At 32.9% G+C, this 24388-nt stretch overlaps 1 protein-coding gene across 1 annotated transcript; it reads left to right on the top strand.

Moving 5' to 3' along the window:
* Positions 1-2115: 2115 nt before the first annotated feature.
* Positions 2116-23594, top strand: LOC129000287 (nose resistant to fluoxetine protein 6-like). The gene is made up of 14 exons (XM_054427248.1): positions 2116-2170; positions 7962-8177; positions 11898-12076; positions 12881-13071; positions 13985-14058; positions 15017-15207; positions 17031-17191; positions 17609-17777; positions 18727-18941; positions 19655-19796; positions 21005-21194; positions 22086-22228; positions 22684-22792; positions 23518-23594. Exons 1-14 carry the CDS (start codon positions 2116-2118, stop codon positions 23592-23594), a joined length of 2112 nt encoding a protein of 703 aa, XP_054283223.1.
* The last annotated feature ends 794 nt before the right edge of the window (positions 23595-24388 follow it).

Below are 24388 nucleotides of genomic sequence, written 5' to 3'. Positions count from 1 at the left end.
AATTTAAAAACTGGTGACAACTTTAACATGGGGATGGAATGACTATAGTAGTAGTAAGTCAAAGGTACAGGCTTCTCCATTTTCACCCCAACCTGTAAAACATGTGATTGGAATTTCTTCCATTTGTTTTGATTTTATGTTTATATTTTGTTGTTATTTCACCATGGCAACCCATAATTGACCGATGTTAATATTTTAAAATTTAAAATTCATTTTGTGTGCTTATTTTTGAGCCTAGTTTAATTTATAAAGGGATTCTGCACACCTACAGAAAAATATCTTTCTAACAGTATGCATAGATTTTCCCTACAATGCACACAACAAGCTGAGAAAAAAGGTTGAGAAACATGCTTGCATATTTAAATATATAGAAGACAGAATACCATTGACTATACACCTCTACTTACTAAGCAAATGATAAGACTTAACATAAAATGGATTTTTCAAAATCTCAGAGAGTTATTATTTATTATTATTTATTTATATACTATCACATTTTCACACATATATTATTTATTGTTATTATTTAAGTTTTTACTATTATAACTTTATAAATTTAATTTTACTAGAATTAATGTACGTAAACAATTTATTGTAATGCTTCAAGACTATATATATTTGTATTTTATTTTTTTGAAAAATTGTAAATTGTTTATATATTGTGGAAATAAAACTGATTTGATTTGATTTTATTTTATTTTATTTTAGAGTTTGTTTTACATTAAAATAAGTAAATCATTTGTTTTATGCCAAGAAAGGTTTGAAATTGAGTTTCAAAGTGTGATGCCAATACCAAACAAATCAACTATTCTTAGAATAGTTAAACATGGAAACCAGATCTGTAGGGAAGCAATAAACGTATAGACCTACAATACATACTCTATTTGAACGGAAACTCATGTTGAGTATTATTTATAATTAATTCTCAATAACATTTAAGCCTAATAGATATCTGTGCAACAATCATATTAGGCGATCGCAATGAAGTAAAGAAAACAATATACCAACGAGTTATTGTATACCAACAAAATTAAGTTTGCAAACCAACAAGATCAGATGCTAAGAATAGTGTTATGTATGGCCATGGGGCTTCAAATTTTCAATTTTTTTGTTAATTTTTATTTTTTAAACATGAAAATGCCCAATTATTATTACAACCATAGGTAATAAAGGGCTTATTAAATAATTGGACGTTAAGTGTTGTATAAATGTTACAGAGATTAATAAAAAAAATGTTCACTTAATAATTCTCTGTTATTTTTATGGAAAAAAGTAACATTTTGTAGTTTATTTGTTTGAAATGTGTTTTTTATAAATTTTTTTTTTCATATTATACTATTGGCATTATACAAAAAAAACCCTTTTCCTTCCCTGTAGTAGCAAATCTAATTAATTGTTAAAACCTAATATGTGATTTAAATGGGGAATATATCTGACATTATTGAGGAAATATTTTTAGTTAAAAGGCAAATGAAAATTCACTGAGTTAGTCTGCAGGATTGCCACAGCAGTGTTTATTTTTTAATTTTCCTATGCAAAATTTTATATTTAGACCAAATTTTTCTAATCATTAATACAAAATCTCTATGATAAAATATTACCGTATGCATAAATACAACTTTTTATAGTTTGAACCTTTCCCCGTGGAAAATACCAAAAGTGTTTTAAATAAAAAATAAAAAAAAACCATAACACTAATGAAATCCACACTAATACACATAGAAAAAATGTATTAGTGAAGAAATAATGCAGTATGTAGGCCTACTTTGAACACACCAAATCAGAAACAGGCTGTTCAGTTATATCATAATGGATTCTCTGTTATCCACGTAATCATGTGAATTCTCTGTTAATCACGATCCTTTTTCTGTTTGACTTTTCCAAAACCACAAACCTTGGAACTGACCTCAGGCAAATTAACGGCTGCAAAATAAAACAAAAAGACTCTCTTGAGATGTTATTGCTCTTGAGCAAATACAGATTTTGGAGACCGGTTTGTGTAAACACAGATTTTTGGAGTTGAGGTGCTAATGGTGGTAAGGTTGCTTCTTAATCTGTGGCTATTACAAGAGTAAGACAGACAGACAGAGAGAGACAGGCAAATACCTAGAGACTATGGACCCTGCAGCATCTCTGGGTGTCTTCCTCTTCTTATTTTCGTTTGTTGGAGGTAAGATACAATATTTTTATTTATTTCTCACATATTGAAATAATTAGGACTTTATCTATGACTGTAATGTATTAAAAAATTAAAAAAAAAATTATAAAATGTTTTATAGCATACTTTAATTATTGTGATTATCTAGTGTGACTAATTTTCTTGTGTATAAAAAATAAGATTTGTCATAAACTTGGGTTTAAAAAGAGTTTTTGTTTCATAATTAAAATATTCTCTGTAGCTCCTTTTCATCTTATTTTCTTTTGTTAGTTGTAAGACAAAATTTAAATATTTATATTCGTTATATTATTAGTATTGTTTAATTCAATTTGTATTGTTAATTTGTATAAGATAAATTATTATCTCATAAACTATCAAACATCACATATTTCTATAATCTAATTTACTAAATTATATAGTTATCATACTTTTATGACAGTTTAATTAATAAACATATTATTAAATGTATTTTTGTATGAAAAATTAGAAGTGAATCAAGTATTGATTTTTAAGCTTTTTTAACTGAGCGTTATGATTTTAAAATTTCTGAAGGTATTTTTCTTCTTTTTTTCTTTGTTGTGGGTAAGACACACTGTTATTTTCCTTTTCATTTCTTATCATTACAGGATGAAAATAATTTGTATTACAAACAATTTTAAACAGGACAAAATTAGACCTTTTCAGTGTTTCGCTATAAAAATCTAAATATGTACCAAAATAAAAATACTCCCCCTACTACAGCAAATTTGCTGACTAAGCAAACTATCATTTGCCTAACCAATTTCTACTGAAATATCCCCTTAAACATGTTAGGTGTATTTTCAATTTAAAAACATTAGGTTTAAGTATTTAGGTTTGCTGCTACGCGGAATGTCATAAAGTGTGTTTTTTGTTCAATTATTATTAATAGCTTGGTATAAAAGAAATAAATTTACCACATTTGATCAAAATATATAAACAACTTAACAAGTAAACTACATCAGTTTACCCTTGTTCATAAGATTGAGAAAAAAATGTAAATTAAATTTTTTTTTTTTATTTGTTCTCTAACCATATTATACACACAATATTTAAATGTACTAAATTAATTGCTTTTCTTTAGCTCTACAAAATGTTTTGGAAATAAACTGCAAAATATTAAATTTGGAGGGTCAAAATTGAGAAAAAACCATAATACTGACCTCAAAGTCTGATCAAGCTGATTCACGAACTCCGTTCAAATAATCATAGGTTTACACTTTTGTAATGAATTTAATCAAAATCAGATCATTTTTACTCGAGTTATTGTTGTAACGTAGGCTACACATGTATATCTAGGATGGTGACTTTGACTTCTGTGGTCATCAAAACAAAAAAGTAAAGTATTCCAAAGTTGAGGTCTTAAAATGAGACCTACCGTAATAGCTTATTTTCTATGGCTAATGAACTAAAATGAGTTCATCTTTAGATTCTACATTAGATCTTTTAACAATTAATTATTAGAAAAATATTTTCACAGTTGTTTTGTTTCACCTTTTTAAGATGTTTAGTAAAATAAAACCAATTCTTTCACTGAAATACACTACATTATACACCTGTTACAGCAAACCTGCAGACTAAGCGGGTTTCTAGTTGTTTTTATGCAAACAAGTTTAAGATAGAGACACCATAGAAGTAACTTTTTGACATTCTTATTTGTTTAGTAAAAACAAAAGAAAATAATCGGTATCAGCAATCTGACACAAACTTTCTCCCATTAGCTTGTCAACAACCTTTATGGGTAAGCGTTTTTTGGGGGGCACAATTCCTGCACAACAAATGTTCCTGGACCTTAATTTTCCTACTAAAACTAGGCAAAGTATTAACTTTCCTTTAGTATCGGTTTCAAACAACTATAATTATAATTAGTTTCATTGTGTGGTGCTCAACTCAGTTTTTTTTTAAATTTTATAATTTTTAAATTGTAATAGTATAATAGCTTGTGTCACTAAAAAAACCCATTGTGAAGATTATTTAATTAATTAAGTTTAAAATTGTTAATCTTGTTTAGCTTATATCTTGAAATTGGTATGATTGGTTGAAAGTGATTTTAATGTATTTAAAATACAAGGCGGACCAACAAAGTCATACCCTTAATTCAATAATTACAAATATAAAACCAGTTTGCCTTCACCATCAAATATTGAAAACCTAATCCCTCCAAACCCCCTTTTCAAACTAATCCCTCATGTTTGAGAAGTCCAAACATTAAACAAATTAATAATTACTTTCTGAATAAAGACCATTTATCTTATGTCTAAATTCAAATCATCTTTGAACAAATTAAAAACCATTCATTTGGAAAGTGTATATAGTATATGCATGTTGGTTTGATACCTGGAAGACGTGGAAATAGAGAATGTTCAGCTATGTTCTCTCATATTTTTTACATTAGTAGATTTACTAATATAATATTATGTGGTTAAATAATTTGCGAAAAAAATTTATGTAATGTAATGAAAAGGAATAAATAAATATATCGTGGTCTACGCATCGATCCTGGAGGCAAACAAAATGGTTTTAAGGCATCAAATGGTATCTTCAATCAAAAGATAATCACCATGTGGTTGCAGTCTTCAGAAGTCCCTGGTGGTGTGTTTAATAGTAATTGTATGTTAGCTTACTTCCTGAAACTACTGTCCTGCAATTAAATTCCCTATAGTACTGTAGTTTGTCAACTACTAGAACAGAAACTTCCTAGTTCTTAACTACAATAACTATACACAGCCTGTAATACCCAAACAAACCGAACACGATCAAGTAACTTTCCTAGAAATGTGATTGGTCTTGTGATTTTTACCAACAATTATTTTTGAACTACACAGAGTAAAAATCTGTAATCAAACCAATGACTGGTGTTCATTCAAAACTATTAATTTTGGTATGATGTGCAAAGCACAATGTTAAACACAATTTAATTGAATTACAACAACTAAGCCCTCAATGAATGCACAGCAAAATTTCTGAGAATGTGATGAACAAATGTACCTGTAATGGCATTGATGATTGTTCTGCAAGTATAATTAATTTCGCTTAGTGCAGGTGTTGTAATCATAGTACAACTTGAGTACCTAATACAAATAGTGAACTATTAAATGACAAACAAATTATTTTCAATGACTTGTACATTATCACTACTATTATATATCACTTAGGTCTAAAGCTGTTTTTTCTTAAAAGGCTGGTAACAACCTCAAAAGATTAAACAAATTATTGTAACAATCAAAATAATTTAGTGTTCTGTAGGCCTATGGATAACTAACTCGTAATTTGTACAGTTTAAACAGTTTTCAATTACACATAGTTGTTTGGCGTAGTTATATACAGTTGAACCTCGTTTGTACGAACCTCGATAAAACAAATTCCTCGATAAGACGAATTTTTTTTAATCCCCTTGACACTTTCATATAGGCCAATGCTAAAAACACCTCTATACAACGTAGTAATTAAGTTAAAAACCTCCATAAGACGAATTTGTTTGTGACATGGGCTAGGACTGATTAACCTCTATACAACGAATATTCTTAGCACAAAACCTCTACAAGACGAACGTGACCTCTATAAGACGAATTTATCAAAATCTTAACCTCCATAGTACGTAGTTTTCAAAACAAACAGAGGCTTGTCTCAACATGAAACCCCCACCCATCCCCCTCCTTCATCAGTCATTGTTTGGAGAAACCTTGGAGCGAGGAGAAACCTCTATAAGAAGAATAACAGCAGTATTAAACCTCGATAAAACGACCCTCTTTATTAAGAATACCTCTATAGTACGAATTTTCCCCGTACCCCTTGAAATTCGTCTTATAGAGGTTCAACTGTAATAGGCTGGGGGAACACAGGATGTGAGGTTGCATTGAGGGAGATACTAGCATTGCATTGATGAAAAATAATAATACAAATAAGGATGCGATTGTAAGATTTACGAAATATATTAAAATAAATCAATAGTAGATCCATACCGTAAAGATTGAATTAACCTACCTTAATTAGGATAAATATTTCAAAAAAATTTGCATACCGGTATTGAAAAATTGAACACTCATTTTCATAAACTGGTTTGTCCCTTTTATTCACTTCATTTCATTTATTCATATCAACGGATACACCATTTACAAAATATATGTGTTTTAAGCACATGAGCAGAATGAAAAGATAACAACAAAAATAAAAGATAAGTTACATATGGACCATGAAACAAAGCAGCATTGCAACAAAAAATAATAACAAGACAACAACGTAACAACAATTACAGATAATTGTTTTACATTCTGACTAAGATTAAAAATTAAACTAAAGACAATCGTAGGTATAATTAAATACAACTAGTTTACGTGTTGCTTGAATTCGAGCAAATGAGAAGTATTTAGTACAGGTGTTATTATAAAACAAATAACGGTCATAACTTCCAATGACTTTAAAAGAGTCGACTCAAAGATTGGAAGTACTCACGATGTACATAACAGTTTGATATAATCAACATTTCTTGTTAATATCTTATCATTTTTCATTTTCAAAAGCTGATCTTGTTTCTTAGTGTTTTCTACAAAGTTTCCCACTCATAGCCGCATTAGGTTATCCATAACGATTATAAATTCTAAAAAAAAAAACATTATTTCTATTTCTTCTACTTAAGTGGTGTTCTATTACCTTCCTATGTTTCCATAGTTTACAAATCGGCTCTTTCAATGATTGCTCAAGAAGTGCAGCACAGTGTTAATTCAGTTTTCTTTTTAGTATATCAAATTGTCCAGGCTTTCTCGTTTTTTTCCATTGTAATATTTACGCCAACCCAAATTCAAATAATAAATATTTCATTTCAACCGTAAGTGTTTGTAGCAAACTTATTGACTGTTTACAATTATCATATGTCCTTCGTCTCACTTTTAATTTCTGACAACAGCTGTAGTTTCATAACAATTTTTGTTTCCCATGCTATTCTTATGGATAAATACGAAAATTTAAAGGGCCCCAGGGCCTCACTCTCTTATTATTTACCTAAAAAGAAAGTTTCCTGCACAACTTCACATCATGTTCTCTCCAATGACACCAAAAACATGTCAATCGGTTTAGTAGTTTCGGAGGAGTAATTGTCACATATTGTGTTTAATTGTAGCACACGTTTCCTCAAATTGCAACTAAAATATTAACAGCAATTAAATTATCCATCTGATCATAATGTAAAAAAATATGTTCTTCATAAGGATAACATGGGAACTTTAAAAGTCACTAGGGCAGAGCCCAAGGGACTTTTTCAAAAATGTAAGGTCAGTTTACAAATCTACACACCTATTGTCGGGACCACGTAAGTTTGCAGTTGGTGGCAGCCAATCACAAGACAAGGCTAGTGCGACGTTGCCACATCACCCGTTGACAACACTAATTAAAATATACTAAGCAATATATTAAAATCAACTGGTATTAACAGATTTGGCAACACCGCACGGTTCTCATTGGTTCATTCAAAACCATATGGTAAATAGGCTCCTCCCTCAACTGCAAACTTACGTGGTCCCGACAATAGACAAACATTTTGGTATATAATATGTGGGGTTAAATCTTCAAACAAAAATAGCCTCATCTGTTTACAAAGTTTCATGTACGGGTAGCGTATTAATAATATAGATTCATGTTTTAATCCGTTCGTTATTAAGGAAATTGCTGGTCAGCATCACTGGAATTTCAACAGCAACATCTAGAAATAAACCAATGGCTGGGGGGGGGGGGTTACTCACCCAAATCTATGAAAAATAAAAAAAATATCTAACATATGCTTCCTCTGCAGGCCAGTATGACACTCTTGAGCGTAGAGCGGACAAGATTGTTCCTCTGAGACTTCAGCAGCTACGAGACCACTTGGTGGACCGAGGAATGTACCAAGAGGGAATGTTCCATCTGCTGTCTTACGTAGTACCAACCGACTCAGACAACCCTAGGTGTAGCAACCACAGCGCGCTCTACCAGGTGGCAGTACTGAGTGATCAGCCGTGGGCACAGCGGAGTGAGTTTGTATCATTGACTCTGTATAGGGACATATATTCCATTCCACGTTCACCAGTACAGGTTTTTGGGAGATAGCCGTACATTCAACATTACTGGAAACTTCATGTTTATTGTTGTTTGGGTTGCGTCAAATGTTCTTGCAGCCCTCATAAAAGCTTTTAAGTTCACTTTATTTTATTTTTGTGACGTTATGCCTTTTATGCTAGGGTTATTCATAAATAAGAAATGTTAAAAAAAAGTTTGTAGAAAAAAAATTAATACACCAACTCAAAAATTTCTGGACACAGAGGTTAAAGGGCTACGTCTTGCATGTTTTGGAAGTTAACGTTATTCAATTAATTTAGTGAACAACAGCTGGCCAATGCAATTGACAATATAGTTTGTTTACATTTATGTTTACTTATTTTATTATTTACTTTTATGTTCTTAAAAGAGGTGCGGTGAATGGAAAGTGAAGCTATTTGTAGCTGTTTGAGTGATTAAAGGTGTTTAAAACACGATGAATATGTTGTTCGTTCCAAGAGGTTGTCACCAATCTTTAACAGGTTGCCATCATTGAAAAGTATTAAAGTATTAAATACGTCATGGAAGAGAGCGTGTAGATATAAAGTCAATGGCGGTGAGTTCAGGTACAACCGTACCCACCTCAGCCACCTCAGGACGTAAGTTATGAAGGTTCCACTGCTTTTAACATCCTTTAAGATGACAATTTCTCGAGCTTGGGACCTTTAAATGAAATATAAAGTAAAAGTTGATTAAATTAATTTAATGGTGGCTTCTGTACACCCGTGAATTCGCGGGTAGAACCTCTTGTTGACATTTATAATGGAGGTATTAAATAAATTAATAGGTAGTGAAAAATTATAAGAAAAGTGAAATATTCAACAATTACAACTTAAAAAGTTAAGCACAATAGTAAGACAAAACCAGCTCGTGTTACAAGGACTGTCGATCCTGTCTGTCTACTTTTGTCTATGCTACTAATGACAGAATAGGTGTGTATATACGCAGTTAGAGATTGTATAGACCATCAATATTTTATAATTTATCCCGCTATTGGTAAACCTTGATGGATTTGTTTAGTGTAGACTTTGGGCAAGATTTGACAAAAGTAGTTGTACTTTTTAAAAGATGTTAGCGAATTTCCCTATAGGGAAGTAGCTATTACCGTAAGTGGTACGGCAAGACCTAGGTCCGGGACCGATTTACTTTTTTCATTTTGATGTCCCCACCCCAGAGGCCAAAAACACCATTTGTTCAAATTTTTATATATGTATATATGTTCTTTGTTTGAAGTTCATTGTTGGTGATGGTGAGTTAATGTTGTTCAAAGGTTTTTTGCGGACATTTTCCATCACGATTGTAAAAAACAATACACAACTCACCATACTTCCACAAAAAACATAACAACAAAAAACAAAAAACACATAAAATTTGCCAATTTCTCTTTAGGCCTTTTTAAATAGTTAAAAAAATCAAATCATTTAGTATATCAAAGTGTTTTTGTACGGTTATTGATGACGAAGAAAATTTAAAAATTGTAAATTTAACCCTTTGAGTGCCAACGTCCGGGGAACCGGACGTTTTTAAAACGAGCCAAAAGTGCCGACGTCCGGCCGACCGGACGTTTTTAGAACGAGCCAAAAGTGCCAACGTCCGGCTGACCGGACGTTTCGTAATGATCGAACAGCTGTTATAACAACCGAACGGATACTCGGATTCTTTTAACCCATATATTAACATTGAGTCGAAAGTTACTAGATGCGATACATCGATTTTCGTTGGTCGAAATATCGAAAATTCGATTTTTACGAAATTTTAACCTAAAAACCGCCAGATTGCGCTCGGCATTTTTAGCGCGACCTTCGGGAAAAATCATCGGCATTTTTTGAGCGTTACTTTTATTTCTCGCCTGGCACTCTAAGGGTTAAAATTCCCATGTTATTCTTATGGAGAATATTGTAAAATGTTGTAATTTGCTTGTTTATGGATATATTTTGATCAAACTTAGCAAATTTATTTTTTTTATATTAAGCTATTAATATTTTACCAAAACCCACACTTTATTAGTTTTCTAGTAGCAGCAAACCTACACACACACAGTACTAGTTGGGTACTGTTGGGGTGTTGTTGTACTGTTGGGTAGTACAGATTCCAGATCCCGAAACGTTGTGTATTGTTTTTTACAATCGTGATGGAAAATGTCCGCAATAAACCTTTGTATATATGTGTTTGTGAATTGCGATAACTTGAGAAATTTTTGGTTAGATTTTGATGAAATTTGGTTTAAAGATGTAAGGCAAGATAAACTTGAATGAGTTTATATTTTGATCAAACTTAGCAAATTTATTTTTTTTATATTAAGCTATTAATATTTTACCAAAACCCATACTTTATTAGTTTTCTAGTAGCAGCAAACCTAGTTGCTTGTTAAACCTAATGTTATTTAAATAGATTTAATTGAAAATCAATTCAGAGAAATTAAAATTCACTTAGTCGGCAGGTTTGCTGTGGTGGGGGCATTTTTTTATTGGAGCGGTGAAATACCAAGTTTAATGTTCTGTAACTGTTCTGCTACCTTAAACTCCTACCTATTAACTACCTTAAACTCTTCTCTGTGGATCGAGTAAGTGGACCGATTCCTTCTTCTACAATAATTTCTTTTTATTTTGAGTTCAATTACATTTCTTAACCTCAAATACCTATTATTATCACTGGTTTCCTCACTCTTGCTGTCTTTCTGAGGTCATCTACCTGTTGGATTTCTTCTTTGTATTTCTTTGCTAGATTTTCCTTTACGAATTCCAATTACCTGGTTGGTAGTCATTTGTAATCATCTACGTCAGCAATTACATTAAAGTTTTAAACAGTTATCTCATCATTCCCTAGTTATTGTAACCTTGTAGCCTTCCCCACTTTCATCATTTCCAGTATTGCATTGTCTGATGTTCCTATTAAAAAAACTATTAGCTGATTGTTATCATAGAGGATAAAAATGTCGAATAGAACATTTGTTTGTAGCATTTTCTCATTTTAATGCACTGAGCTATGACAAATATTTTAGAGATAGCACTTCTTGAGGGGATTTTCCGATTTTGTGCCGCTGGCAGCTAGTTGTGTCCTGAGATGGAATGTGCCGAGGTAGAGTATAGTTAAACTCAACCATAAAAAACATGTTTTTCATCATATTGGTAAATGCATGTGTTCGCTTTATGAACAAACCATTGGTTTTTCTTGGTGTTAAACAAAAAAGGACTTCATCTAATTTAATTAGTTTATAGCTGTTGGTAAAACTGAATGAGGTATAACACTCTCTGGACCAGGACACTATAGCAACTTTTCAAACTAATGCAATGGTACCTTAAAGAAGCCAAACTCTAAACTATTGTTACTTCCAGATTTTATAATATCTAGTTCCAATGATGTTATGTTTGATAACATGGTGGCAGTATAAATTGTGAGGGGAGGAATTCTTTTTCTACTTTTTGTCTCCAATCATGGTGGTGCTTTAAACATAATTTTAATTCGTCACCAGTTGGTTTGATTTGACTGTGATTCCAAATTCAAGTATTTATTCAAAAATAAAGGAAAATTAATTACTAGGTTTAAATAGAAAAAAAACCTAGGGTGTGGACCGTTCCCTTACAAAACACACACACACACACGCAAAATAATAAATCAGTAAATTAACTTGAAATGGTACATTGTTTGTTCATAGTGGTTGATGCATCCAGCAAAATCGGTGACGGATTCCTCCAAGGCAACATCCAAGGGCTGGGTAGTTACGATGAGTGTCTGGGTGTCAGCGAACCCAACCAGCTGTTTACTGGTCAGCTGTGCATTGTGCAGACTAAGGGGATGCTGCCCTCTGTGGTGCACAACCCTCCAACTGCCGAGGTGAGTAAAAGTTTGGCTGGTCTCAAAAAGATGATATTCACCCGTGGATAGACTTTCCCACATAATAATAACAAAATAAATAAATATGTACCTAACCTACCTCAATTAGTCAGTTGCGTTTGGCTTGAGTTTGGTTTGAGTTAAGTGAATCCCAGTATCATTATTTATGATTTGTCAGCTTCACAGATAATTTTTCATACATTCTTTAACATTTATTTAGTTTGTAAAAATGTTAACATTATGTATTGCAACAAAAAGTTTTAAAATGCAGTTTTTTATAACGAGAATAATAATCTTACATGTATAGCTTTTCTGCAGTTAGTACCTTCTGTTAAGTATATTTTGTGTTTTCCATGATGGGAGGAAAACAGAATCAGAAACACCCGTTCATTCAATGGAAATACACTAAAAATTTGAGATTGTCCAGATAAGGGGATTTGGTATAATATTTCATTGTTTCAACACATTAATAAACATATTTTTAATATAATAATTGACAAAATCTTCATCGTTGCCATTCCAGCCAAGACTTTGATCTTCATCCAGCTGGATTGGAGGAAGACAACTGTATTTAGACTGATAAACCAAATTCTTTTTTAACCACTTCGCTAGTCCGTTCAAAAATTTAAGCGGTTTGAGTGGCCCACCCTATTTTTTTTTGCTTAATTCAGCTGATTGACGTTTTGGCAAACCTCAGCTATTGAGCAATTGGTTCAAATGTAGGATCAAAAGGAGGGGATGAATTTCTTATCCTAACCGCCTAAATTTTGTGAACGGAATATAGAATGCTTTGAATGCCTACAGTACTCGCTACTCAGAGCGCTGCCTATAGACTTGAATTTTGCGGTTTGTCTGCCCTCCACCTGTACATATGCTGATGTTGCTGAACATTGGCGGGTAGTTGCTGTTGAAGTCAACGCCACCGCCACTGTCGAACCATTCGACTGCTCTGTCAAAGGCGACTTGAAGCCAGGAGCTCGCTTCTGGCAGGCCCTGTAAGTTTTCACTTTTGTGTTGTTTTTTTTTAAGGCTAACCTTTTTGGGTATATATATATACCCATATAGCCTCCTCTAATACAAGGCCGCGACAAACAAGGCGATTGGTGTTTGGCAATGTTGCACCGGTATGCCTATTGCCATGGTAATATGTGTAATAACAAAAGTGTAAACATAAACATTTGCTACAAGCTCCATTATAAATTAGTGCAACAGAGCTGTTTCGGTTTGCTGTGTAAGCGGTTTTTCCACTTTTGTCTCGCCGCGGGCCGCGACCTTGTGTTAGGAGAGGATATAGCTTACCTCATCATTATTCTTTTTATGCTAAACAGCTGTTTTTTTGTGGATTGAAATATTCTTAGAAATGTAGTTCAAAGATCCACCTAGCAAATTATGTTTGAAAAATTGACTAACAATATTAAAACATTATTTTTGTCAATTTCATAAATATATTTTTTAGTTTTAAAAACACAAACTATACAAACATTTACAACAATCCAAAGACTAATTTATTATTTTGTTAAATAGCTTTTAAGTGTTTAAAATATAAATTTTTCCAATGGAAGTCAGTAAAAATCAAAGAGTGTTGTAAACATCTGTTTGCAGCACTTGTTTTAAGCCGAGCTTACAACAAATTAATATTTTAATTGTTTGTTGAAAACCAGTGTTGTCATCAGTGGTAGTAGAACAGAAAAGCGTGGGTACGGTGTTCCCATTCTGCTTCTTTCAAGAACTCCATACACATTACCTAATCCTTTCATATAAATTAAGCCAGTTTTAGACGGTGTTGAGCGTTACCACATTGGAAATTTAATACTACACAGGTCTACACTATTGGTTGTCAATTTTGTGTTTGGTATTTGTTTTAAAATTTAAAACTTTCTGTGTTTGATTTATTTTGCCTAATTCCAGGTGTGTGTTGGCAACACTGTTTGCATTAGTTTTCTTGAGCAGTTGGTATGACTGGGCGGTGAACTATCAGCCTGGTGAGTATTTTAGGAAACTCTGGGAAAATGCACAACAATATGTGCATGCAGGTTTAATAAGTGTAAAACATCTAAAATTTAAATTAGAGATTAATTAGTTTATTTAAAATTATTTTTGTGTTTTTTTATTATTTTTGGAATGGTTATGACTAAAAAACGTATTATTTAGTACATTGGTGCTATGCTGCTAAACAGATTAACTAAAAGATGTTTACGAACATTGATTGATATATTATTACACCTATCCCTTTTGAATTTACTAGAGTGATTGTTATTTTCACATTTGACCTGATGAATGGTGCAACTGGTTTAAAGCTATTTGTAACATGTCTAAAATAATGTTTAATATTTACGTTTTATTTGTTTAATATACATGTCTAAATATTTACCATCTTGTAAATCATTAAAGTACCATCTTTGACTATTAATACAACTAAACATTCCATCCCCATATTAAAGTTGTTGCCAGGTTCTTAATCAAATTTGTCTTGGTTGATGAGCCACCTACATATTGCGCTGATTTAAATTACTGATTTCTTCCGAATACACAATGGTTTTTACCAAGTCAAACTGATGGAATGACTTATTATGAGCTATAGCAACTGTTATGACCCAGCAACTATGTCAGTAACAAAAAATAAGGTACAAAATAGAGTTTTAGACACTAGCACAATCTGTGACTGGCTCACACAACTACATTCGTTTTTAGTAAACAGAGTTGGCGACAGCTGATCTATATAGATGGGATGTCTTCTTCTGTATCAAATAGTCAATGGTACCATATAAGTGTAATTGATATCCTTTTGTGTTGTTGCCTATGTTCTTGAGTAAGATGTTTGTGTGTCACCTTATTTTTGCATTACACCAGCTTGTGTGGCATCTTCAGAGGGTCTTCTTAAGCTATGTCCTTGTCACTAATACTTGTTTACTAATAATCAGCTGATCATAACCATGTTAGCCAAGAGCCGCAGAATGCTGGTCAGCTTCTCAATGTTCAACACCTGGCAGAAGCTATCCGGTCGTGACAGACAGGACAGTCTGGATATCCTGGATGGGTTGAGGGTCCTGGCAATATCCTGGATCATCCTGGGCCACAGGTTCGAGATGTCACTGCAGGTCCCTAACCTTAGTCTGCTGGATATGGAAAGGGTGGGTACACTTGTTAATAGTCTTTAGAATCTTGTTGAACTGCTACCAGAATGAAATGTTATCTCATTAGGAAAACAAATTTAACTTTAAAAATCCTGATCAGGTTAAGAACTCATCTATACTGTAATAGGGTTTTCTTAAAACAAAATTAGCAAGGCTGCTTTTGATTTGCTTGGATTGTATTTTGTTCTTTAATTCTTGAGACAGTTTATTGAATAGTTTTTTGCCCAGGTATGTCGGGGTTTTTTCTCCTAATGAAAGACGATGCCGTGGATATTGAAAGTTAGTTTTAAACCTAGTATCATACCTATGCTCAACATTTTCACTACATAATTTTTCAAAATTTCCTTCTACCGTAACTTACCATCAAAAGTGTTTTAAAAATTGTTAACCTCGGAACAGTCATTACTCTCTAATTCTTTGAAAATTGGCTTACATTATGTTCTCCATGGTGCAAATGTCATTATTCTTTAACATGTTTTCTGAGAAAAGAACTAAACTGGAACCAATCAAAGTAAAGAATAAATGGGTAAGCACTACCTATACCAAGCAATATAAAGACGTCACGAAAACGTTTCAGAAAAATGCTGAATTAATGGTTTCATTTAAAATTAAAAACAAAATTAAAAACATTCTTGGAAATCCAAAAAGTAAATTATAAAATACAACAAAATCTGGCATTTATCAAATTCAGTGTGACAGTTGTGAGATGAAGTATGTTGGACAAACAAAAAGAAATATTAAAACTAGATTCAAAGAACACACTTCTCACATAACACACAACAGACCTGAAAAATCAGCAATAGCAAAACATTGCTTAGAAACGGACCACACAATATCAATCAATAATACTACAATAAATTACTAAAAAATATAACAAAATCCAATGAACTAAATGCATGGGAATCATTATTTATAAATAAAATGGACAATTTGGTAAATAATGATAACGGTCCAATTCAAAATGTTACATTACTAAATTAATTCTAAATTTACAAAGTTATAAGATAATTCTACTTTATATTTCATTTTTATACATATATACATATATTAATTTTCATAATTTTAGCTAAATGTACTTAACAGAATAGTTTTTATTTTTAACTACCCATATGTTACATTCTTTAAAATTTATAATTGAATTTTTTAAACATAAACATAACCTTCAGTTTTGTGATGTGTCTGATGATGCCAGCATAGCTGGCGAAAGGCCTCATAAAAATTAAAAATTCAGAAATATTGGTGAAGTTGTTATTTCAAATTAATATGTTTTCTGAATCTTAAAAATTAAATCAATGTTTGATGCAAAGTCCCAGAATTCAATTCCATATTGAAGAATTGAATAGAAGTATGCATAATATAACATCAAACAAGTTTTTAGGTGAATTGTGTTTCTCAAACATATATCATTTGATAACAAGCCGAGTTCAGTCTACTAATTAAATTTTCAATGCTTTTGTTACAATTCAAATTTGAATCTACATACAAACCGAGAAATTTTGCATCATCCTGAACAGCTAAATTTTTGCCTGAGCAGTACAACACTTTACCAATTTATTTTTATCTTGATTCATTTTTAGATCATTAATGTTAAACCACTGTTCCAGTTCCGATAGGGATTGTTTAACTTTGAGCGATAATTCTGAATCATTTTTACATTTGGCAACTGAAGTTGTATCGTCCCCATATAAAATAGTGTTCTTCCTCATCTCTGGATGTTTTATGTTCACAGTACACGACTGCATGGTTCATGTCTCCTATCCTCAACATGATGTTGGGTGTGGAAGTGTTCTTCCTCAACTCTGGATGTTTTATGTTCACAGTACACGACTGCATGGTTCATGTCTCCTATCCTCAACATGATGTTGGGTGTGGAAGTGTTCTTCCTCATCTCAGGTTGTTTGCTCAGTTTCCACTACCTTCGCGCACAAGAGAAAGGTCAAGGATTCAATATCTTCTACTTCTACTATAAAAGATACGTTAGGTGAGTGTCTGATATTTGTACCTGTCCTGGCCAGGTATAACCAATATCATTGAGTATGCCAATATACAGTTTCAAAAAGCGTATTACGTAGTAATAGCGTACCAAGGGTATCTCTTAGAGTTATTCTATGATAGCTGATGTAATAAAAGGATTTTTATTTAAAGGAAATTCCCCAAAACAGATAAACACAATCAGTCGACATCAATCAGCACAATCAAACATCAGCAATCAGGCATGAAACACGCTTTTTAGTTTTTACAATAAGATGAGAAATTTGCTTGCACTATTCACAGTCATTATAACCCTACAGTACCTATTTTAGCTTGATAAGGACAAGTGAAAAAATAACTTATTTTTTATCAATGTATTGTGATAGAAATTAAAAGTTTTAACTTATTTTTAACTTGTTATTTACAGACTCACGCCTGCTCTAGTATTTGTGATGATGATGGAGGGGTGTGTCTTACTCCATGTCTCTGACGGTCCTCTATGGAAGCGTCTGATCGGAAACAGGGCATCGTCTTGTGTGGAGAACTGGTGGTTGAATTTATTTTACATAAGCAACTACGTCAATCCATATCATACGGTGAGACAATTAAGTTTAAAATATTTTCATTGCTTGGTTGTTTCCATATTATTTAAATTATTATTACCATTAACTTATAATTCATAATATAATGAGAACACAAAATGGAAGAAAAGTTTAAAAAAAACTACTGCAGAAAAAAGATTCACTACCAACATTGATTTAAAAAAAAACTCATCTATAGCTATAACTTATAGTTTTATTTTAACCAATTGTAGCACAAATAAAGATGATTTTAAAACACAAGCAGTCACTATTCAAAACAAAATTGTTTAAACACATTTGTTTCTCACTGATTCTCTATTACAACAAATCAATACAAATCTAATAAGATAATGGTAAATTTGAAAGTTTTGAAGCAAAGCTTAATGGTGGTTGAGTTTGGGAATAAGAAATAAACTCACTCATGCATGTAGAAAAATTATTTTCCAAACTCCCTCGATCATCAATTCAGAAATGAATCGGAGTTGATCTTAGATACAACAATATTATATTACGCTACAAGGCCAGGAAGTAGGTATTTACTGTACAATCATGAGGTTTGCCGAACCCAGGATTTCAGCGAGTACCATACGAACCTTCTTGAATGAGTGTCGTACGATACTTTTTGCCAGCACAAATATACAGGACGAGTAAAACACAACCCATCAATCAAAACCTTGTTAAATATACAGTTCAGTATTTAATACTTAACATTTCATTGTGCAGGTTTATTGTGAGTCTCTACCGAAGACACTCATATTATACCTTTTTGAAAAAGTGTAATTTGCTTGTGATGATGATCAGTAGATATACCGTACTCCAGCTGACTTTACTGGTCGCTTTCTATAAACAACTTAAATTTCTTCAAACATGACAGTAACTAGCTACTTACTTTGTAGCGTGGTGAAAAGTTTTTTGTATAAGTTTACTCTTAAAGTCAAATCATGTCTGATCATCTTTTTTCCAGTGCATGATCCAAAGTTGGTACTTATCAGCTGACATGCAGCTGTATCTTATCGCTCCACTATTGCTGATCCCCTTAGCGAGATCATTGGTTGGATCGGCTGATCGTTGGACCAACAAAGGCATAGTGCTTATCTGTTTCTGCTATATTGCTACAACCGCTGCCAGTTTCGCCAATGCCTTCTACTTTAAACTTCCAGCAGGAGCAACAGTATCATTGTAAGAATTTTTACGTGTGTTTTTTTTTATTTTAAGACATATGTCTGTGGTTTACTTTACATTTTTTCCTATTATGTGAGTTTCAAAGGTTTGAGCTATCCAATGCGGAGAGAGTAATTTTTCCCAACAGAGGTGAATTTACAGTTTAAGAAAGGTTTCAAACCTCTGCAGTGAGTAACAGTATCATATGACACAGATCATTGGTGATTGGCTGGATTTAAACTCAAATCTCCAGGACATTAGTCCTGAGCTTGGCTTGACCAGCAAAGAAATGTCTTGAGTATCAATAAATTATATAAGATGTTTGTTTATTGTAATTTTTAACATTAATTTTTTTAAATCCCCATAAAGGATCTATTATAAAAAAATTACAGAAAATAAAAGTTGTTTTTCTGCTACCATACTTGCAGAATTAGAAGGAATATCCACATATAGTTGAGTAGGTTTACAGTGCTTTCCTGGAAGTAAGAAGATTTTGGTTTGATCTTGAGATACTTCAGTGGCTTTTTTGTGACTTGAAATCGGATCCAGCTGTTCTTAAGCATTGGGCATTCAATAACTGGCTGTAAGGACTGATCTGTTCATTCCTACTCCATTAGCACCCATCTGCATTCAGATTCATCAAAATACCCTCACAAAGTGTGTTGCTATCTTAATAAAATGACAAAAAAGGAAATACAGTATAATAATTAGAAAATATTGTTTGGATACAGAGATAAGAAGACCGAGCAGAATCATGGATCGGAATATGTTGTAACCCATGTCAGAGCTGCATCTTGGCTCACTGGCATGGCTTTGGGCTACGTTCTTCATCTGATCAAGAAGAAACAGCTCAACATTAACTTGAGCAATAGGGTGAGTGCACCAGTGACTAACCGTTTTGTATAAACAGAAATATTAGGCGATTTGTTTTGTCTAATCTATCACTATCAGTCTTATAATCTCACTTTGGAGCCTGATTGGGATCTACCCTGTCTCGGGCTCGAAAAGAGTGTCAACCATTCTTTTAACACAAACAAAATTAAGTGTTCATCTTCAAAATTACTACTATAGCGTCTCATACAAACAAGCGTCTTGTATTTCTGTAATTCACAGTAAACATGTTTAGGTACAATTCTGTAAAAATTTGTAGATGTCGAACCAAACCAACAATCATTAAAATCGGTTGTTGTTCTTATCTAGATTTGGAATTATTTTTTTTAAGCTTGGAAAGGATGTTTTCTGTTATTAAGTGCTTGAAACACAAAATCTCATCAGAAAACATGTAGACACACTACAACCAGAATTTGACCGCAGGTTAAAGGTTACGGCTATTTTCAACACTCTGTTCGAACATAATAGTTTAAGTTTAATCATTAGGAACTACTGAGACAAAATTATGTTTTGAAAACGTAGGGTGAGGAGGGAAGTCTGTCAAGGTCAAAGGCAACACAGTCCAAGCATAGACTAGAGAAACAAATTAAATAGACTTATTCCTATCGCCATTTTAGTCTTTGGTTTGAGTTCATTTCTTCACTTCTTGCTGCTGCCGCCGTTGCTCTGTCTGGCTGCCATGATTTTCTATGTCCATTATTTTATAATATATTATACGTTACTTCGATGCTACCGATATATTATACGTTACCTACGATACTAAACTCTTGAGAGCTAAAGAATTTTTTATAGTTTAATTGTAATAAGAAAGCAATTTTATAAATTAAGAACATATTACTATTAAAAAAAATAACTTAACAGAAAAAATGAATTTTTATTTCTGGGAGGGGCTAAGGCCTTTAGCACCCAATGTATCAGCTGTGTATGTGTATACTGTATTACCAGTGTGTTGTTTAACCTTATAACAGATTTTCAAATATAGTACCAATTGAGCATAAGCTGACATAGCTAAAAATCCATGGTTAAGAAGCCTGGCTATTTTAAAATTCAAAAAATTACGCCTACTCCAAAGGTTTTATCATCACTGCAATACTAAGTGATATGCCCTCCTTTGCCTTTAGATATACAGTATGCCAATGCATGAAGAGTTTCATCTCACGTTTTGGTAACTATGTTCACCTGTGTTTCAGATGGCAGTGGCGCTCTGTTGGTCCGTTTCTCTATTTCTTTGTCTAGCTGCAGTCTTCAGCATAGTTCAGTTCCAGTCTCCCCAACACCAATATCACCGTGTGGTGGACAGTCTACACATTGCGCTTCATCGGAATGTATTCTCACTCGGGACAGCTGGAGTAGTACTACTCTGTGTATTGGGGAAAGGAGGTGAGTTAAATCGTTTAGTGTCAAAGCAGCAACTAAAAATTCTGACGCTGCTGGTTATAGTAGGGAACTTCTGTCCTAATGGCTTGGACAAAGCTGCAAATTATTGGTTGTTTGTAGCCTTTTTTGCTGAAAGCAAACCAAACAATCCATCTATCATCCATCATCTAGTAATCAAAAGCAAAGAAGGAATACAATAAGGACTTTCTCGCCTGTGAGAGATAATGGAGACTTGATTGGATTACGCCCTACACTAAAAGCAAAAGAATAATTTTTATTTAATCATGATTCAAGGGACGTATGGTTGAAAAGTGTCAGGGATTAGTCAAATCGTTCATCGCATGTTCCGTGATTTTGTTCAAAATCTCATTGACAGACAAAAAGCGACATTGGACAATGTTTTTAGCTTTACATCTTAGTTATTCATAGTTAGTAGGTATGTATTTGCAGAGTATAACTGATTGATAACAAATTTTAAGTGAACAATTTCATAAAAATGTTTGTACACCAACCATGTGATGTAAAATGTTTTTAGAACCACTGTATTTCTGGATTGCGTTGTAGGCCTGAGAGTTTTGCTCTAGAGAATGTGCTAAAAATTCGACAACAGGTCCTCCTATCAGTTTTACTTGATTCAAAGCCCAGAAATCAGTAATTTACATTAGCACAAACCGCCAATTGCTCAGTTAAACTACATTTATTTTGATTTAAAAACTGGCGACAACTTTAACAGGGATTGAATGTTTAGTTCTATCAACAAACAAATAAGGTATTATTTAACAAACCTTAGCAAATTCAACACCAGCTTGTTATTAAGCAATAACAAAACTTCAATGCCAACATTTCACATAAAACTGAACTTGATTAATCTGAGACTTAAAAAAATATTTACAGGTCCTGTTCAGAGTTTCCTGGGATGGCGAATATTTCGGCCTCTGGCCACTCTGTCCTACGGCGTCTACCTGAGCCACATGGGTCTCCAAGCCTTAGGCCTTGCCAGGATAAGGCAGCCTTTGGCCTTCGACATGTTCACACTGGTATGTGCATGTTTCAACGTGTTCACACTTTTCAGATCCTTTACATGACAAGTTATGCTACAGACTCGTTGAGTCTAGTTCTCTCTAGCCTGAATGTTTCTTCCATTTACATATTTGGAACAAACGTGTATTTAAAACATAAGTATACAAACATGAGTGTATTATAAATATTACTAGGTCCTAACGTGACCCTTTCCAACTAGAGCTTAATTTTTATGGCCAAGGTTAGGATAGATGTTAAGAGCAAAAAAGACAAAGATCCAAGAATGTGAAGTGAAACATTTTGTCATCTTATTTTTGCTAAAACGATTTAACAAGACATAAATAATTTCATAAGTAAGTTATTCAAATTACCTATAGTAAAAATAAAATTGTATAGTTGTTTAACTCATTGGTATTGGTATTGATACCAATGATACCTTGCGGGTTATCTGATATTAACTATTTTGTTACAGTGGACAGGCTTCTTGTCGGATGTCTTGATTGCCAATGTAGCAGCTTTTGTTATATTTTTTCTTGTTGAGTCACCAGCCTGGGAACTGGGACAGTGGCTATATAAACCAGGTTGGTGATGTGGTTATAATATCAATAAGTAAAAAATTATCAAGCAGTGGAGTTGAGACTAAATTGCAAAACTCAGTAATAAGTGAAACATGGTAAAGTATAATTGTGAGATATGATTAATGATAATTTTATGAGATAAAGTTTAGAATCGCTCAGACATCCCTTTCCAATAAACTTAACGCACATACCCTCATTTGACCTAACACATGATCTTGTCATCACTATGCAATATTCCCATAACTTCCCCATGTATGAAATATGAATCTCCACCAATCTCCAAAACTGCCTGCATATACATATACCATAAATTTGAATGTACAAACTCCAATAAACTTCATTTTACGATGTAGGCCTACTGCACACCGATTAACTCGAATTGTGAGTATTTAGAATACTGAACTCGCAATCCATAAAATGGTAGTATCTGCAACTTTGTGGGAAAAAATGATGAGTGTAGTCTATTTTAAATTGTTCATAAAATTTGTCAAGCTAATTTTCTGCATTGCTACAATTAATTGTACCATCAAGGTCAATTAGTAATTCAAGAATGAAACAGATTTATTACTTTAGTATTCTACTGAAAAGCTAGTTGGTATTGTATTTTCAAGGAACTTCTTTAGTTAAGTTAAAATAGTAGGATAGTTTAGGTCTTTAGGATTGTTGTTAGGTTTTCTTTGGTACAAGGAGAGAATAAAATTACAAATTATTTTGGGCTATTTTTTCAGGTAAAGAAGAGAAAGTTCACAAAAATGCGCTTTGCAATGAATTTGTAAATACTGCTCAAGAAAAAACTGCTCTTTAGTGATGTGTCACATCTGTATACTTTTATAAATAAAACATAGTCAAAAATGTATTTATTTTCCTTTTTAACTTATTTTTATAAAGTAAACGAGCTGTCTGGCCCGTCCTACGTACGGGAATCGAGTAGTCCATTAAAACTGATTCAGAACAGCTAGTTTACAACTTGGTGGCTGATTCACACACACTGGCTTTGAGTACAGTAGCAACACCTTCCACTGCATACTTACCGTACCTTATTTTACCACCTTGGCCACTGAAACCTCTAAAATGATCCTGGCCTCCCGTTCTCTTCTATCTCCTGCCATTTCTAAGGAAGATACCAGTCTGAAGATGTCTTTCATTACTTGGTCTTCCAAGTGGTCGTCTACCTTGTAGTACTCCTCGGCCTACCTTGTGGTGTCTCGGCCGAAGTCTTGAAAAGCAACTTCAATGTATTATGTGATCCCTTACTTCATATTGTCAATCACAGCATAATTTCTGGAGTTTTCCCTGATTGCTATAAGTTATCAAAAGTATTTCCTTTGCACAAATCTAACGATTACATCAATAAAAACAATTATCGCCCTTTATCTCTGCTAAGTGTCTTCGCAAAAATAATCGAAAAAATAGTAAAGGATCAAATGGTTTCCTATCTTCAAACAAATGGCATCCTCAGCGAGCGTCAGTACGGGTTTCGTAGAGATAAAAATATTTCAGATGCTTTGTTTGATATAAATAAAGAACTTAATCGCGCTATCTCTGATAAAAATCACCCAATGTTAATATTTCTTGATCTTAAAAAAGCCTTTGATTCTG

The sequence above is a fragment of the Macrosteles quadrilineatus genome, unplaced genomic scaffold, assembly GCF_028750875.1.
Source record: "Macrosteles quadrilineatus isolate MER2022 unplaced genomic scaffold, UCM_ALF_1.0 Scaffold_8__2_contigs__length_117827958, whole genome shotgun sequence".
In the NCBI taxonomy this organism is placed as follows: domain Eukaryota; kingdom Metazoa; phylum Arthropoda; class Insecta; order Hemiptera; family Cicadellidae; genus Macrosteles; species Macrosteles quadrilineatus.
This window is presented reverse-complemented; position numbering and strand designations above follow the sequence as displayed.

Excerpts from the sequence above, each read along its gene's own strand:
- LOC129000287 (XM_054427248.1), top strand. The coding sequence starts at position 2,116 with ATGGACCCTGCAGCATCTCTGGGTGTCTTCCTCTTCTTATTTTCGTTT. Across the intron at positions 13,072-13,984 it reads GCTCGCTTCTGGCAGGCCCT|GTGTGTGTTGGCAACACTGT; the intron begins GTAAGTTTTCAC and ends GCCTAATTCCAG. Across the intron at positions 18,942-19,654 it reads GCAGGAGCAACAGTATCATT|AGATAAGAAGACCGAGCAGA; the intron begins GTAAGAATTTTT and ends GTTTGGATACAG.